The 16,283-nt window shown below is 39.2% G+C and overlaps 1 protein-coding gene across 4 annotated transcripts in view; it reads left to right on the top strand.

The window, feature by feature from the left end:
* LOC125464136 (rasGAP-activating-like protein 1) overlaps positions 1–16,283 on the top strand; it is a 250,170-nt gene that overhangs the window by 210,401 nt on the left and 23,486 nt on the right. For all 4 annotated transcript variants that reach the window (XM_048556259.2, XM_048556258.2, XM_059655017.1 and 1 more), the window contains 2 exons: positions 2,062–2,203; positions 14,723–14,895. In XM_048556259.2, the coding sequence (XP_048412216.1) occupies positions 2,062–2,203; positions 14,723–14,895 (315 nt within the window). The remainder of the gene's footprint in view (positions 1–2,061; positions 2,204–14,722; positions 14,896–16,283) is intronic.

Here is a 16,283-nt window from a genome sequence, read left to right as displayed (position 1 = left end):
ACACGTTTTAATGAATTTTATTTTAAACCACTCGACAGGAGTTTACATCTACTGATAAACTTGTAAGTAGACTCACAGACGTCACGTTCCTTTATAATCCAGTGGTATGTGATTTCAGAGATGATGGGAGCTGCAGATGCCGGAGAATCCAAGATAATAAAGTGTGAAGCTGGATATACACAGCAGGCCAAGCAGCATCTCAGGAGCACAAAAGCTGACGTTTCGGGCCTAGACCCTTCATCAGAGAGGGGGATGGGGTGAGGGTTCTGGAATAAATAGGGAGAGAGGGGGAGGCGGACCGAAGATGGAGAGAAAAGAAGATAGGTGGAGAGGAGAGTATAGGTAGGGAGGGGATAGGTCAGTCCAGGGAAGACGGACAGGTCAAGGAGGTGGGATGAGGTTAGTAGGTAGGAAATGGAGGTGCGGCTTGGGGTGGGAGGAAGAGATGGGTGAGAGGAAGAACAGGTTAGGGAGGCAGAGACAGGTTGGACTGGTTTTGGGATGCAGTGGGTGGAGGGGAAGAGCTGGGCTGGTTGTGTGATGCAGTGGGGGGAGGGGACGAATTGGGCTGGTTTTGGGATGCATTGGGGGAAGGGGAGATTTTGAAGCTGGTGAAGTCCACATTGATACCATTGGGCTGCAGGGTTCCCAAGCGGAATATGAGTTGCTGTTCCTGCAACCTTTGGGTGGCATCATTGTGGCACTGCAGGAGGCCCATGATGGACATGTCATCTAAAGAATGGGAGGGGGAGTTGAAATGGTTCGCGACTGGGAGGTGCAGTTGTTTATTGCGAACCGAGCGGAGGTGTTCTGCAAAGTGGTCCCCAAGCCTCTGCTTGGTTTCCCCAATGTAGAGGAAGCCACACCGGGTACAATGGATACAGCATACCACATTGGCAGATGTGCAGGTGAACCTCTGCTTAATATGGAAAGTCAATTTCAGCTCAGCTGCTAACAGATGTCATATAGTCAGTGCCAGCGCTCATCATGCATTCAATAGGTTCTTCATGTTACATTGATCATGTACACAAATGGATGCACAAACATAATTCAGATCTCGCTGTCAATCTTCAATTAAATGGTTCAGTACCAAAAGGGATTTTTTTTTTCTGCATGGATTCTTCCTGAAACTACTTTATTGATTATTAATGTAACTGCTGTACCAACAGTGAGTTTCTAGGCCTGTGCAGCTTTTGTACAACACTGTCTTTGTTTCTGAGTTCGTTTATGATCAGGTTCTGGCTGATACTGTTTATTCTGATAATTATAATGATGGAATTAATGAAATCTGTTGGAGATTAACAATGGACTAGTCAATAGTAATAAGGGAAAACCAGGTTTATATTTTAGGTCAGGACATCAGCTGTATCAGAGTAATGCAGTCAAACAGGGGAATCCCTCAATATTTATTTTCTAATCAACCCACTCAGTATCGTTATTGCACACCTCTGGAGTACAATCAACTCCAACCCAGGCTTTCTGGGTTGAGATAGGGACAGAGATAGGGACACTATCACTGTGCCACAACAGCCCTGAAGGTTTTCCTTTATAGTCTGATCCAAGCAAAATAACTAGGAATTAGACAATAACTGGTGAGGGCCATTGGTACAGATGTATGAACTATATTCAAAGGAGGTAGCTTGTAGGCTTAATAAAAATTTGATTTTAACATGCTGAAATGAAATGTTACATGGAACAAAGACACTTCAGCCTAATTATTTCAATGGTAGTGCTTATGATTCCATATTAGCAGTGGTCAAATCATATATGCCCATACAGTTCTTATGTTCTAACCTATTCGGAATGTTCGCATGATCACTGCTTCAATCACTAACTCTGGCATGTACCTGCATCTTAAAATGCACTGTAGTAAAGGAAATGTTTCGCCTGCTTTCTGCTCTGAATCTCTTCACCTATCCTGTAAAAATAGCCATTTTCTAGACTCCACAGCCATTGGACCAAATTTGTAAATGGCATCGTATTAAGATCATTCCAATTAGACTCATGTAAGTACAGTTAATATTACTTCAGAAATGGATTGACTTGTATTTTCCATTTCAGGCCGTTCAGAGTATTGGTAACCTGGGCCTTCAGTTGGGACATGGAAAAGAACAGTGGATGACACCCCTTCATCCATTCATTTTACAGAGTGTAAGCTGTGTGAAGGATTTCCTGGATAAGTTGATAGACATTGATAATGAAGGTAATAGTTTGTGTACTTCAAATTTAATTAAATACTGTAGTAATTATGACTATTCTCATAAGATGGGGTGACAGCTATGGATTTGTTCTTGTGACAATGGTGTTTCTATAGGTTTGGCACCAGATAAAAGACTTCCAAATTTTTGGTGCTATCTCAGAGAAACGTTTGTTTATCAAGGAGTTTTTTGTTAGGGTGATTAGTGCTCTGTTGTAATATGCACACTCTTTCTCAATGGAATTTCTGGTTTCCAAGTTGACAACTTTCTTGCCAATGTCCATGTTGTTCATTGGCTGGCATGATTTTACCCAGCAAATCTGAATCAAAAGCACCCAGTCTACATCGGAAACTCTGATATTCAGGGTAAAGATGAGGTAAATATAAATGAACAGGCAAACCTATAGTTGAACATCTCACAGTCTGCACCTTAAGTGGTGCAGAATATCACCAAATCTCATTAAAACCCTGTGCCTTTCACAAGCAATTCTAATTCTTAACTTCCAAAGACCTAGTTGTGAATTCCCCTCAAAGACTCTTTGACTCAGACTGTGTCAGTGATTATTGTGGGAGATGTGGTGTCCAGTTCATGAGGCATTAGCATCAGTAGTGGTGAATGTGGGATCTGTACCATCAGGATGCTCTCTGCCTGAACTGTACTGGGATTGGTATTAAACGAGTAACATGACTGAAGAACTGAAGAAGCAAGGTGGGGAGGAGATGAGGGATCAAGCTCATATAGATATAGCAAATCAAAAGGTGGAGTTCAGGCAGGACAGCAAGGTGGTATTATGGGCACTGAAGGTCAGAATGGCAGAAAAGGGTGGAGAGAATAAACCTAAGAACACAACAAAAGTAAAGACCAGCTGTTGCAAAGATAACGAAAAGACAAAACTGAAGGCTTTCTATTTGTACGCATGTAACGTTCTTAACAAAATACATTTCTAAATAGCACACATTGAGTACATAAATATGATCTGATAGCCAGAATGAGGACTTGGCTGTGAGATGACATGGACCAGGTCCTGAATATTGTCATGACTTGCTTGAGACTGAGCATTGATATCAAGCTGCCTGTTCCTGGAGTCACCACAAACATGAAAATTTAATTAAAGTACCAAAATGCCTAATTTATCTGATTGTCTGATTCAGCCTAAAAGAAATGCATGCCAGGTTTTTGCCATTAAGAAAAATAAACTATTTAATGTAGCCAACCTGATTTTCTTAACCAATGGCAAAAGAAGGAAAAAGTTGTTAATTTATTACTATGCAACTTAAACTTTATCTCTTTTATGTTCCCATACAAACAGGCTAACAAAGAAAAACAGAAAAGACACAAATATGGTGAAGGAAACAAATGTCAGGGAAACACAGTTCTGTGTCACGCCATCCAAATCTCAAAACTGGATGGGTCCTGCTCACAATCATTCTGATTCGTCAATGATAACACAATGTCTTCTGCACAATGATGATCAGTTTTCAGTTCACTAGTTGTTTAGTTAGATGCTGGATTATAAGCATTCAGGTGACCAATCACAGGAAATTTGCATCAAAAAAAATCTCCATCTTAAGTAGCCAGGAGACAGACTTAACTGCTCTCTAATTAAAGATACAGACCTATCAAGTTAGAATCCTTCTATCGCTGTTGCAAAAATATTTTTAAAGAATTGTTTCAATCTGCTTTCTAACATATAAGTTAAGATAGAATGGTCAAAATGCTTGTTACAGGTTTAAAGATAATAGCAGCAGATTTAAGACTTCTTACTGGCTTAAAACTGACATCAACAGTCAAAGGATGTTATCTGTTTAACTAGAAAGTGAATCTGCTCATAATGGCAGAGTTTTAAACACTAAAGTGTGATTTTCCAACCTAGAGTAGCTGAGCAGTGTGCAGAGGTTTGTTGGGTGTGCCATTTTGTTATTTTTCCAATTCAGAAGAGCTGTTGTGATTTCACCACTCCTTGTTCGGTGCAAACTTTTGTCCAGTGGCTCAAACCTGCTACTGTAGCATTCCTCTTTTAAAGGTACAGACTCATTTTACAGAGGCCACAACCATGAAAAATAAATTAATGGACGAAAAAGTAAAAGGACGGAACAATAAATTAGGCGAAATAAAGGAACAACCAAGGTTTGCATCCTCCTTCATTAAAGCAAAAATCCTCAGAGCATCAACAAAAATGGAAGGCAAGCATTTAGGTATGCATTGGCAGCACAAAGTGCCAGGTCACCGTTTAGCCAGATAAACTTTTATCTGGTTTGCTTATTCCGTTCATGGAATCCAGCCTGGTGCAAACACGATTGAGGATGTTAAACAAATGTCCAGCCTATTGGATAAGGAGTATCTGCGATATTTCCTCCAATTTTTCAACGTCCTCTCGCCATATATTTGTGATAAAGGTATCTCTGCTGAGAGATTTGCTCAAGAAGGAGGTCTGTAATGTGTGGCAAGGTGACGACCAGCACATCTTCAATTTTCTGAAGTAGGTTTCTGTTGACAAATTCTTATTCACTGCAATGGTGCAACCACAGGAAAGACATGATTCTGGAAGTAGACTCATGGCTAAAAGGCATAAGTGCCTTTTTTTTGCATGATGAAGCATCTATTGCTGTTGTTCTAAAACCCTGTCATTTTTGCAAACCGAATATTTCAATATAGAGCTGGAGACATTAGCTGAGGTATTTGGCATGATGTGATTTCACAGTGCTTATTTGGCAAGTAATCTGTTATTGAAATGGATTGCAAGCCATTAGAAATGAACTGCTATGAATCACTTGTGAGTGCAGTGCAATGTTTACAGCATTTACTTGTTAATGTTTAGGATATGACTTTGAAGTCAGCTCCAAGGTAAAGTGTTGAAGTCTTGAAATGGTGTGTTAGTTGGTCTGAGAGAAGGCATGGTGATGTGGTGAAGCTATTAGTTTGCTGATGAGGAGTTGTGTGGATAGAAGGGTTGATGAGGATGGTGCTCCTGGAGTGTGCAGAGACCTTGTCCAGAAGAAGTGCACTGCCCTGGAGAGGCATTTGGTTAGCTGCATCCATCAGGTACCTGTTCCGTTTCACCTGCAAGGAACTGACACCTCCCCTAGTTTCTTGGTAAAGCAGAGCAGAATTGAAACTGGGATGGAAATAGAGTGAGTTGGGTTTTTAAAAAGGTGCAAATGCATGGATTCTGAAAACACTGTTTGAGCAGCTGATCAGGAGAATTTTCTTGACTTTGAAAATAAAGTTTTTCATTTTAAGTGTATGTTGTCACCATATTCCTTCATAATAGGGGGTGGGGGGAATTCAACCCCACCTTTCCAGCTAAGTAAGGCCATGCGTTGCTTTTATTACCTCATCTCTATTATTTTGATTCTATCAAACAGATGTAAGTAAACTTCTGAAAATCCTTTTCGTTTTAGGTGTTCTGGCAATGACTTAAGCCCAGCATTTTAATCACCTTACCTTGGCTATTTACTTCTTAAAACAATACAGCCCCAAGTTTTTAAGTAGACTAGACTTCAAAATGCTTTGATTGCATTTTCTACTATTAAATTTTAATCTATAAGAGTAATTTTTTATTATTCATTCATGGGATGAGGGTGTCAATGGCAGGATCAATCATTATCATCCTTCCCAATTGCACAGAGTGCAGTTAAGAGTTAAGGATGACAGTTTCCTTCCTTAAAGGATAATAGTGAACCAGGTGAGTTTTTCTGTAGGTAACAATAGATTCATGGTCATCATTAGACTCTTAACTTCAGATTTTAATTGAATTGAAATTCCACCATCTGCTGTGCCAGGATTCAAACTGGGTCCCCAAAACATTACCTAGATCCCTGGATTAGCAGTCCATGTATAATACAATTAGGTAATTGCCTTCCCAACTATAAAATAATATGCAAGGTGACATAAACATCGAACTTACACCTACTTTAACACCTAACTTGACTTCTCTGCTCATCTCAAAGAAATGATAAAGTGTAACATCAGAAATATCTTCAAAATATTCAATTTGTGCACATTTTAAAAAATTCTTTCATAGCAATCTGTTGAATATCATTTCTTACTACATTGTTAATTGGCACATGGTTCCAGGAGCCCTGAAATAATTGCTGAAACCTTAGGAGATTGATCGGTGCTGCTTGAGCTACAATATCTGATTACTTGATATTTATATGTGACTCTTATCTCTCTGCATGTTATTGTCAATTGCATTCAAAACCCCAATTTTATGTTCTGTGCTTGGCTTTTTCCCTTATCAAAGTGGAGTAATGCAAAGAAAAGGTTCATTTTCTGGAGTATAGGGATGATTTAGGAAAAATAATTCGACAATCGATTGCTCTTTGCCTTCAGTAAAGAACATTCCTTGGTAATGCAAGTGAAAATCTATTATAAATATATTGAACACTTAGTAGCTGGACACAAGAATGTATGAACTCAACAGATAGGAGCAGGAATACTGTGTGTGGTCCATTGACCTTGCTGTGAATTCAAGCTGATTATGGATGATCATGGTCTTTACTCCACTTTCCTGACTGCTCCCATCCCCTTTGATTTAATGAGAGGTCAGACATTTACGTATCCCAAGTAACTGTAGTCAGTGATAGAGCATCTACAACCTTCCAAGGTTGAGAACTCCAAAGATTCATAATCCTTTGACTGAAGTATTTTCTCTTCCTCTTGATCCTACATGATCGGCCCTTTACCCTGAGACTGTTCTCCGGTGTTTTAGATTGTCCAACCGGAGGATACAAACTTTCAGTGTTCCCTTGTCAAATTCCTTTAGAATTTTCAAATGTCCAATGAGGTCACGTCTCATTCTTCTAAACTCAGAGGTCCAGTTTTCTCAGCCTGTCATCACTGGATAATTCATTTATTCCATGAAGTTATCTTGAGACCATTTACTCAAATGCAGGTCTAGTTGCATGCACATCAAACCCCTGTCTTATTCTTGTACTTCAATCTCTTTGCGATAATGGCCAAGACACCATTTGCCTTCTTAATTGTTTGCAGTAAACGCAGGCTAGATTTCAGGTTTCCTTGTATGAGCATATCCAAATTACTCTGAACATCAATACTCATAGGTTTTAGACCTTTTACAAAGATTCCACTCTTTTGTACTTTTCTATTTTTCTAAATTGAATGCACTCTCACACTTCAAGCTGTGCCAAAACAGTCCAGTGAGAGGCTACAGGGCTTTGAAGGATTAGTTTTAAACAGCTGTAAGGAATTGAGTGATTAACAATTGGAATGGTTTCAAGAGAAATCTGGACTCATTTAACAAACAAGGACATGTTAAGAAAATGTAACTATGCTTTGGATTGAAATCTTTGTAAATCAGTTACATGTGAATTTCTACATTGAAAACACTGCAGCTCTCCTCTTACACCATAATTTTGTCAGAACTTTCCAGGAACTTCTAGGTCTGCTTATTTAAAGGGTGCACTACAGAATATTGAATATTAATAACCACAATATCGGGATTATATTATTACATTGAGAGATAAAATGCAACATGATTGTCATAATTATTATTTGCAATAGAGAGTGAATTATTGAGCTGTTGCTGTTTGTCAACATGCAATGTTTTACTTATCAGGACAGATATTGACTTTGTGGAAAATCATTATAGAAATATTGGAACAGTAGCAGGCTATTCAGCTCATTGAGTCACTCTGTCATTCAATCAGATCATGGATGATCATCTGTCTCAGCTCTATTTTCCCAAATTATCCCCTATCACACGATGTCATTAGTCTCTAGAAAGTTAGAGAATTCCAAAAATGCATCATTCTCTCAATGAAAAAATCCTGCCTCATCTCAGGGTTAAATGGTTTATGCCTTATTCTGAAACTATTTCCACTATTTCTAAACTCACCAGCCAGAAGAAACATTCTGTCTGCATCCACCTTGTCACAACCTGTAAACATTTTAGAATTTGCTCATTCTTTGAAACTCTTAAAGTATGAATCACGGTTTCATTTTATTTCTACAATGACAACTGTAAGTACGCGCCATAGACTGAATGGTTTCAGTTTTGTTTTATTCCATAACCATGCTTAAGTATATCTTAAATAAAATGTTGCAAACGTTAAGAGTATTTGTCAATTTAAAGTAAGAAACACCCTGTGTGGTAACCAACTTACAACATTTTATCTACGTGGGAAGTAGGCACAGTGCGTGACACATAAAGCAAGTTGTAAGCTTGTTCTTTTCAAAAGATTTTTAAGATGTTGTAATCTGCTTGAAACTGGCTTTGAAAATCCCCATTGAATATAACATGAATACCTCATTCTCGTAGTTTAGAAATTGTTAAAGATTACATTACACTTCCAATAAAACTCTCTATAGCACACTAACCACTTCAAAACAGCTCTGAAATCTTTATTTTAGAAAAAGTGAACGATTATTTGTGTGCCAGGAAGCATTTAACACTGAAACTACATTTGAATCAAATGAGATTCAACTGCTGAGTTTATTCTCTATGGCTACCTCACATACACAGTATTCACATTCAGATTTTATTTAAATTCACAGCTGCAGCTCAAGGTGGATTTCATGATCTCAACTATCAACATTTAGCTTCAGCTTTGCAACAGTTCCATTGAGAAGGAGATTATTGGTAGGAGAGTTGGATCAGTAGACAGCTTTGATGAGCTGAATGGACGAATTCATTTTATATATTTGCATATTCTTTGTAATAAATCATCATTGTATGTCGCTCCTCTATCCTCCAATGCTACAGGAATTTTTTTTTCTTTAGTGCCATTTCATAACAGCTTGATAATATGCAAGTTCTTTTCACAATTAGTGAATAAGCCACTCCTGATTTCCTGCTCAAATATCACAAGTAATTTCTCCCCTGTTTCATGTTAGACATTTTCCCCCTACCAAGCTGTTGCACCATGGCACTGATACAGAAAAGTAATGGCTGTGTATTTGAATTCATTTCCGATAACCCCTCCTGCTTGCATATGTTCTCATTCAGTTTTTCAGGAAAATGCTGACCTTTAAAATGGAATAATTTTTACGGTAAATATTCAGGTTAAAGTGGTCGATGTCATTGGACAGAACAGATCATATTTCAATGACAGCCACTTGCAACGTTTACCTCACCAGACAGTCATCCAAAATTTAAAGATGGACAGTATGCAGTCACCTGCCTGTTCCATGTATTTTCATTCTAGTGCAGGTAGTGGAGGATTTAAGTCTCTGAATGACAAAAGAGTGATAGATATAGAAAAGCGATGGATTCTGGAGATCTGGAGGAGTTGTAAAACTGCTTTAGTAAATTGACTGCTGGCCAGTCAGAATAGAGAAGATCTGTTAATCCAGCAGAGGCTGGACATCAAACATCAGTCCTGGTGAGGGATTCTACACCATTTTCTTTCAAATACTTGCTGACCTGAAGTGTATTTTCCATTCTAATTTCAGTTTATTGACCTTAGACATTTTAACAGGACACCATATATGCAATGGATTGAGTAATAATCCTAACTATGCTGGCGATTATTGACACTTTCTGGATATTGGTAACTGCATTGCAAATTCATCAGTTTATTACTTTTGTGGATTATTTTCTTTATATCTTGTGATATCTGGTGATATACACTGAGACAGAACTTACTGCTGGATTGTAGGTTGCCAAGGAGATTTGGTATTCCAAATACAGATACTTGATTTCCTGGTGTCTCACAATAATTGCTGCTACGCCTTTAGTTCATTACAGTATCATCAGGACAGAGAGTTAAAAGGGGGAAAATGGCATGAGGCATTTCCCCAGAGCTGTGGCTAATATTGACTCACTACTATCCTAACATTTGAGCTGTTGACTTGGTTACAGGAGCGTAGTTTCAGTGCACCATGACTGCTCTGGGTTACATTACACATAACACATGGAGATAGCTTCCATGTGGACAACTATCAGTTGCCACCACATTGATCTGCTTGTTCAGCACTAACAGAGTAACTCTGCGAAGACTGGAAATGCATGAACTGTGGGTTTTTACTTGCTTTTGGTCTCTCTGGCAGTTTTGCAATGAGGTTTTCCATGTGCACGTGTGTTGCAAATAGCAAATCCTCAGGGTTCAGATAGAATAAATCTGACGTGGTATGATGTGATTGAATGGAAACATAGATGATATAATTAGTAAGTTTGCAGATGGCATGAAAATTAGTGGTGCTATTGATAGTGAAGAGGATGGTCTCAGGCTGCACTCCTTTATTGATCAGCTGGTAAATTGGGCAGAACAAATGCTGTTGGAATTACTGTGTCTAGTTTTGGGCCCCACACCTCAAGAAGAACATACTGGTGCTGGAGCATGTCCAGCGGAGACTCACACGGATGATCCCTGGAATGGTAGGCCTAACATATGATGAACGGCTGAGACTCCTGGGATTGTATTCATTAGAGTTTAGAAGGTTGAGGGGAGATCTAATAGAAGCATACAAGACAATGTGTGGCTTAGAAAGGGTGGATGCTTGGAGGTTGTTTCCATTTGGCCGGGAGACTAGGACCTGTGGGCACAGCCTTAGAATTAGAGGGGGTAAATTTAGAATCGAAATGAGGAGACATTTCTTCAGCCAGAGAGTGGTGGGCCTGTGGAATTCATTGCCATGGAGCGAGTGGAGACTGGGAGGTTAATAGTCTTCCAGGCAGAGATCGATAAATTCTTGATCTCACAAGGAATCAAGGGCTACGGGAAGAGTGCAGGGAAGTGGAGTTGAAATGCCCGTCAGCCATGATTAAATGGCAGAGTCGACTCAATGGGCCGAATGGCCTTACTTCCACTCCTACGCCTTATGGTCTTATGGAATTTAATCCTGATAAGTGTGAGGTGGTGCATTTTGGGAGATCTAATAAGGGAAGGATATACACAGTGAATGGCAGGTCATTAGGAAGTGCTGAGGAGCAATGGGACTCTGGTATACAAGCCCACAGATCCCTGAAGGTGTCAGCATAAGTAGACAGGATGGTGAAGAAGGTGTAAGAGATGCTTCCCTTCATTAGCCAGGGCATAGAATAGAGAAGCAAGGAAGACCCGTTACAACTTTATAAAACGTTGTTAGGCCACAGACGGAATACTTACGCACTTCTGGTCACCCTATTATCAGAAAGATGTGATTGTACAGGAAAGGGTGCAGAGAAGATACACCGGGATGTGTTGCCTGTGATGAAAAATCTCAATTGAACGTGCTGCCCGTCAGGCTGATAGAAGCAGGTACTCACGCAACATTTAAGAAGCATCTGGACAAGAACTTAAAATGTCAGGGCAGGATGGGCTATGGAGCAAGCACAGATACATAGGATCAGTGTAGTCTGGTGTTTGTTGGTTAGCAAAGGTATGGTAGACAAAAGGCCTGTTTCTATGCTGTATGAGTCTGTGACCTGAGAGGAGCTATGAAGCAGCCGGCAAGTTGGTGAGAGAAGCAGTGAACTCAGTGGTTGCTGGTTTCCATTAGGTTTAGAACTGGTGACATCTACAAAGGAACACATTCTTCTTTGACTTTATCTCGAGGCAGAGCAGAAGTGATTCTGACATACTTTGGATCAACCAGTCGGATGAGGGAAGTCTATGGATGTTGGCAATAATTAACTCTGTAGGTTTCACATCATGGGATCTGAAGACTTTCAATAAACATAACCACTGAGAGAGAAGCATCACACCTCAAGTCAGAACCTGCATCTGGGAGTATCTTGAAATGTTAATCAAACAGAGCGTCCACACAGGAAGCTGATTGATAAACTCCAAGTAGATTGACTGAAATTTGATTACAAGTGCCCATTATCCCTGTTTCAGTAAGAGTGCTGACAAAAAAATCTTGTTGGCAGTGAGTCACTGTTTCATCGGATGTCAGAAGAAATGCTGTCCAAAGACACAAAGGTGAGAAGACAATTTTCATCTTCTGGGTCACTCCCTCCTTTCTGAATGTTGGGGCACCCCATTGACACGTAAGGCCAGGCTAATGCAGGGTTATAAATGGCTGAGCAGTTTACCCACCTGAAATAGATGGGTACCTGCTTAAAAATGCAAATCTGGGTTTTACTCTGGTGGTTGGACCTTCACTGCAATTCTTATAAGTACATTGGCAGTTTGTCCAAGTTGTGGCAAATTTTGAACCGCTTAACCCGAAATTCTTAAAAGAACCTTACAAGGCTGGTCAAAAACAGGCTGAAAACGCTATTATTTTAATTAGTGTGCCTTCAGAGTGGCAAACATTAAAAATTCGCTGGCTTGTTTATGGCTCATTTCACTAAAATGAGAACTAGTTGTTTTCTGTTGAATGGTATTTGAATAATTAGTCATAATATCTTCCAACTTAAATCTCATGTCTTCACATTCTATTTGGCATAACGTCATGTTCATATGTGATTTTGTTATAAAGGCAACTTTTGTATTTGGGGAATTGATTAAACAATTGGTAATCTTTTTAGTAGAATATTTACATGCTTCAGTTAGCATGCTCAGTGACACAATCCTTGTTTTAGCTTTAGAAAGGTAGTGCTGAGGGTGTAACTGAGGAGCTAGACACTGAACACATAACATTTGTCTTTGTGACAGTGTATTACAAATCCTTCTGTTTGACTGTGCAGACTATTTGCTTTGCTAGTAAATCTCTTGACAGCCCTACACGCTGCATCAAGTATAAATATTACTTTTAATTTTTCACTTGCAAAGTCATACACCCTCTGCTGGTAAATGAGCAAATTTTTCACATCCAGTCAGCATCACTGCTGGTAACAAATGTCAAATTAGAAGTGATTAACTGATCTAAATGGCTTTGCCCAGAAAGTGAAAGGTGTAGAGAGGTGTGCATGTGTATATTCCAGAAGCATTAATTTACCCGCCAAGCCATGTTTATAAAACTCCTACTGTGCAGAAAGAGGCCACACAGTCCATTAGGTCTGCACCGAGTTCCAAGAGCATCCCACCATGGCTGACCCACCTAGCCTGCACATCTAGGCCGTACAGCATGACCAATCCACCTAACATTCACAGCTTTAGACCGTGGAAGGAAACTGGAGCACCCAGCGGAAACTCATGCTGACACAGGGAAAACGTGCAAACTCCATACAGACAGTTATCAATTCTGGAAGTGAGCCTGGGTCCCTGGTACTGTGAGACTGTAGTACTAAACACTGAGTCACTGTGCTGTCTGTATCACCCAGCATTGGTCTGCCAATCACTCTAAATCAGGTCCACTGGGTGGATAAGTCATCTGTTGGCCTGACATCAGGATCCCAAAGTCTCCGCTTTGCACAGAACCCAGTCTTACAGGAGAGTCCCTGGAGGACTGCAAGCATCTTTGAAGGGGACAAGTATCTGTGCCAAGTGATAGGTGACTTTGCTTGTGACTGACCACACTTGAAGACTGATTCGAGAAGGTTCCAAATGTGTTCAAGGATTTTGCTAGGAAAATACAGAGGTGAAGTTGTGGCAATGAAAGGAGTGCATAAATCTCCAAACAACCCATCCAACAGAATCTTCAGACACCACCTTCCCATGTGTGGGAATGTTTTTAATTTTCATAGACCTGTAAACATGCAGGAAACATTAGCCGTGACATTTGAAATGACAAACAAATCTTCTTTAGTTGAAGTGCTTATTTTCCCAGTGAAATACATTTATATTTATATTTTAAATTCATATTTTAACCAAAATGATCAAATTTGGTTGTAGTTGAGTGAGACATGACAAGTATAAATTTTACTTGCTCATAAACCGTTAATGTTTAATTTATATCAGGACTGATTAAAAATTGTCATCATGAAATATTTACTGTTTCTCTTTCCACCTAAGCTACCTGATAAAAACCAAAAGAACTGCTGTAAATCAAGACCAAAAGCAGAAGTTGCTGGAAAAGCTCAGCAGCTGGCAGATGGTAGAATTTGAATTCAATGAATGTCGGGAATCAGTAGTCTAATGATGATCATGAAGCCATTGTCAAATGTTAGAGGGAAAATCTCACGGCCTAATGTCACTAATGTCGTTTAGGGAAGGGAATTTTTAGCTGGTCTCACCTACTTACGACTCCAGACCCACAGCAATGGTTGGCATTTAATTGCCCTCTGGCCAATTAGGGATGGGTAATAAATGCTGGCCAAGCCAGTGACATTTGAATAAACAAAATGAACCTGTGAAAAATTGGGCAAGTTGAAAGTGATTTAAGTTAGACCATGCTGAATCCGAAAATTAAGGATTAATCTGAATCCCAGTGTCTGCATAATTCCATTAATAGTATTGACAGCATTTAGAAATTCATGCTGTGCTTTCAACCAGTTTGCAGTTCTTGGAAACAATGATACTTGCAGCAGCACTTCCAGTTTTTTGGGTCTTTAGCATTGGCTGGAAATATCCACAATAGATGGAAACTCATGGCTGGGAATGCGCTAGATTGCAAGGAATTCCCATTATACCAAGGTGTAGCACATTTGAATTATCCATCTTATTTCTTAAAGTAATGGTTCTGTCCAGACTCTGGAGAATTGAAAGCATATATTAGGTACCACAGATCATGTTGTGTACCTTTTCTGTTTCAAGTGGCTGAGCTTCAACAACGCGTAGTGTTCCACCCATCAGTTACCATTAAAGAAGGATATTTACACAAGCGGAAAGCCGAGGGAGTCAACCTTGTCACTCGTTTCACCTTCAAGAAACGCTATTTCTGGCTAAGCAGTGAAACCCTGTCATATGCCAAGACCCCAGATTGGCAGGTGAGAGCATTAGTTTTCCTCGTAATATGGATATCATAGGTTTGGACCTTCATATAAAGCAGCTGCTGGAATCTTTGAAAAGATAAAAGTGGTGTCCAGCCCAAGACATCTGTATAAAACTAGGCTTCTTATGGAATTCTGATTCAATGCTGCCATTTCTAGTCTTGAAACATATTAATCTTAATTGATTTAACCTTCCATATTCCCAAATTGAATTGGCACAATTAAGATGTGCAGCACTCGCATTCTGATCTCAGCCCATAAGCAGTTTGAACACCGTCCCAGAACTAGACTTATCAAAAATCCTTCTTGTCTATCCTAAATATCCCAGAGGAGATTGTATACCAATTCACTTCATTGATGATATAGTGCTCAAGTCTTAATACAGAGGATTGTTAAACTCATTTAAAAGAAACTTATCCTGAGGGGATTTGGGAGAGAACCTGTTTCTGCTTTATAGTCATGCTCAACATTGAAAGAATTATTCAAGACCCAAGTAATAAGTAACTCCTTGTGTTATTTTCATGAAGAGTGCCAGAAGTAATTCAAAGAATAATCATGTTCCAACACAGATATCGAACATATAGAGCGAAATCGTTCATTCCTTCACAGATTTGACAATCTAATTCATATTTCTGGTGCGAAGGAGGCAGCAGAGCAATGCAGTGTTGACACACTAATGTGGGGCCCCATGGAATGTTGGTCAATAGCTCTCATGTGCAGAGAGTTCCAATCTGAACTGTGTGATTCATGTTGAGTCAATGTATCACACCTCATTGCTATTTAATTATGGGAAAACATTGCAGTGGAAGTGTACATAGTCAGTTTTTGTAAACTATAGTTCCATCGAAGATAATGAAAGGTAGAAACAAAATAAGATTTTATTGACAAATAATTTAAGATTGTTTTGTAGGAAGATATTTCCTGCAATTCATAATGGCAGGTAAATTGAATTTTTGCTAATTTGGCAGTCACAACAATCTTAAGAGATCTTGTTGTTGATTAGGCTGGAAACCAAATTTATCTTTTCAAAGAGGACAACAGCAGTTTTATATTGAGTTCAAAGGAATGAATGAGATTTGCTTCATCCAAAGTACAATGGTTCTAATATTTGTGAGAACAAAGCAACATAGCTTTGTGATATTGTGTTTACTAACTGTCTGTCCAGGTTTTCTGCAAATCAATTCATTTCATTTCAATAGATTGTTCCATTCAATCCTGAGTCTGCAGGTTATAGTACAATACATGAAACAATTGAACAAAGTGATTAATGAATTATTATTATAGATTTGTTTGGATTATTTCCTTGTTGATTTAACCATGCTGTTAATCCACTTACAATACACGGGCTAGTTCATCCATTGATATACCAGAGTGATATTTAGATA

This window comes from Stegostoma tigrinum, chromosome 26 (genome assembly GCF_030684315.1).
Source record: "Stegostoma tigrinum isolate sSteTig4 chromosome 26, sSteTig4.hap1, whole genome shotgun sequence".
Lineage (NCBI taxonomy): Eukaryota > Metazoa > Chordata > Chondrichthyes > Orectolobiformes > Stegostomatidae > Stegostoma > Stegostoma tigrinum.
Note: the sequence above shows the minus strand (reverse complement) of the source record. Positions and strands in the feature narration are given on the sequence as shown.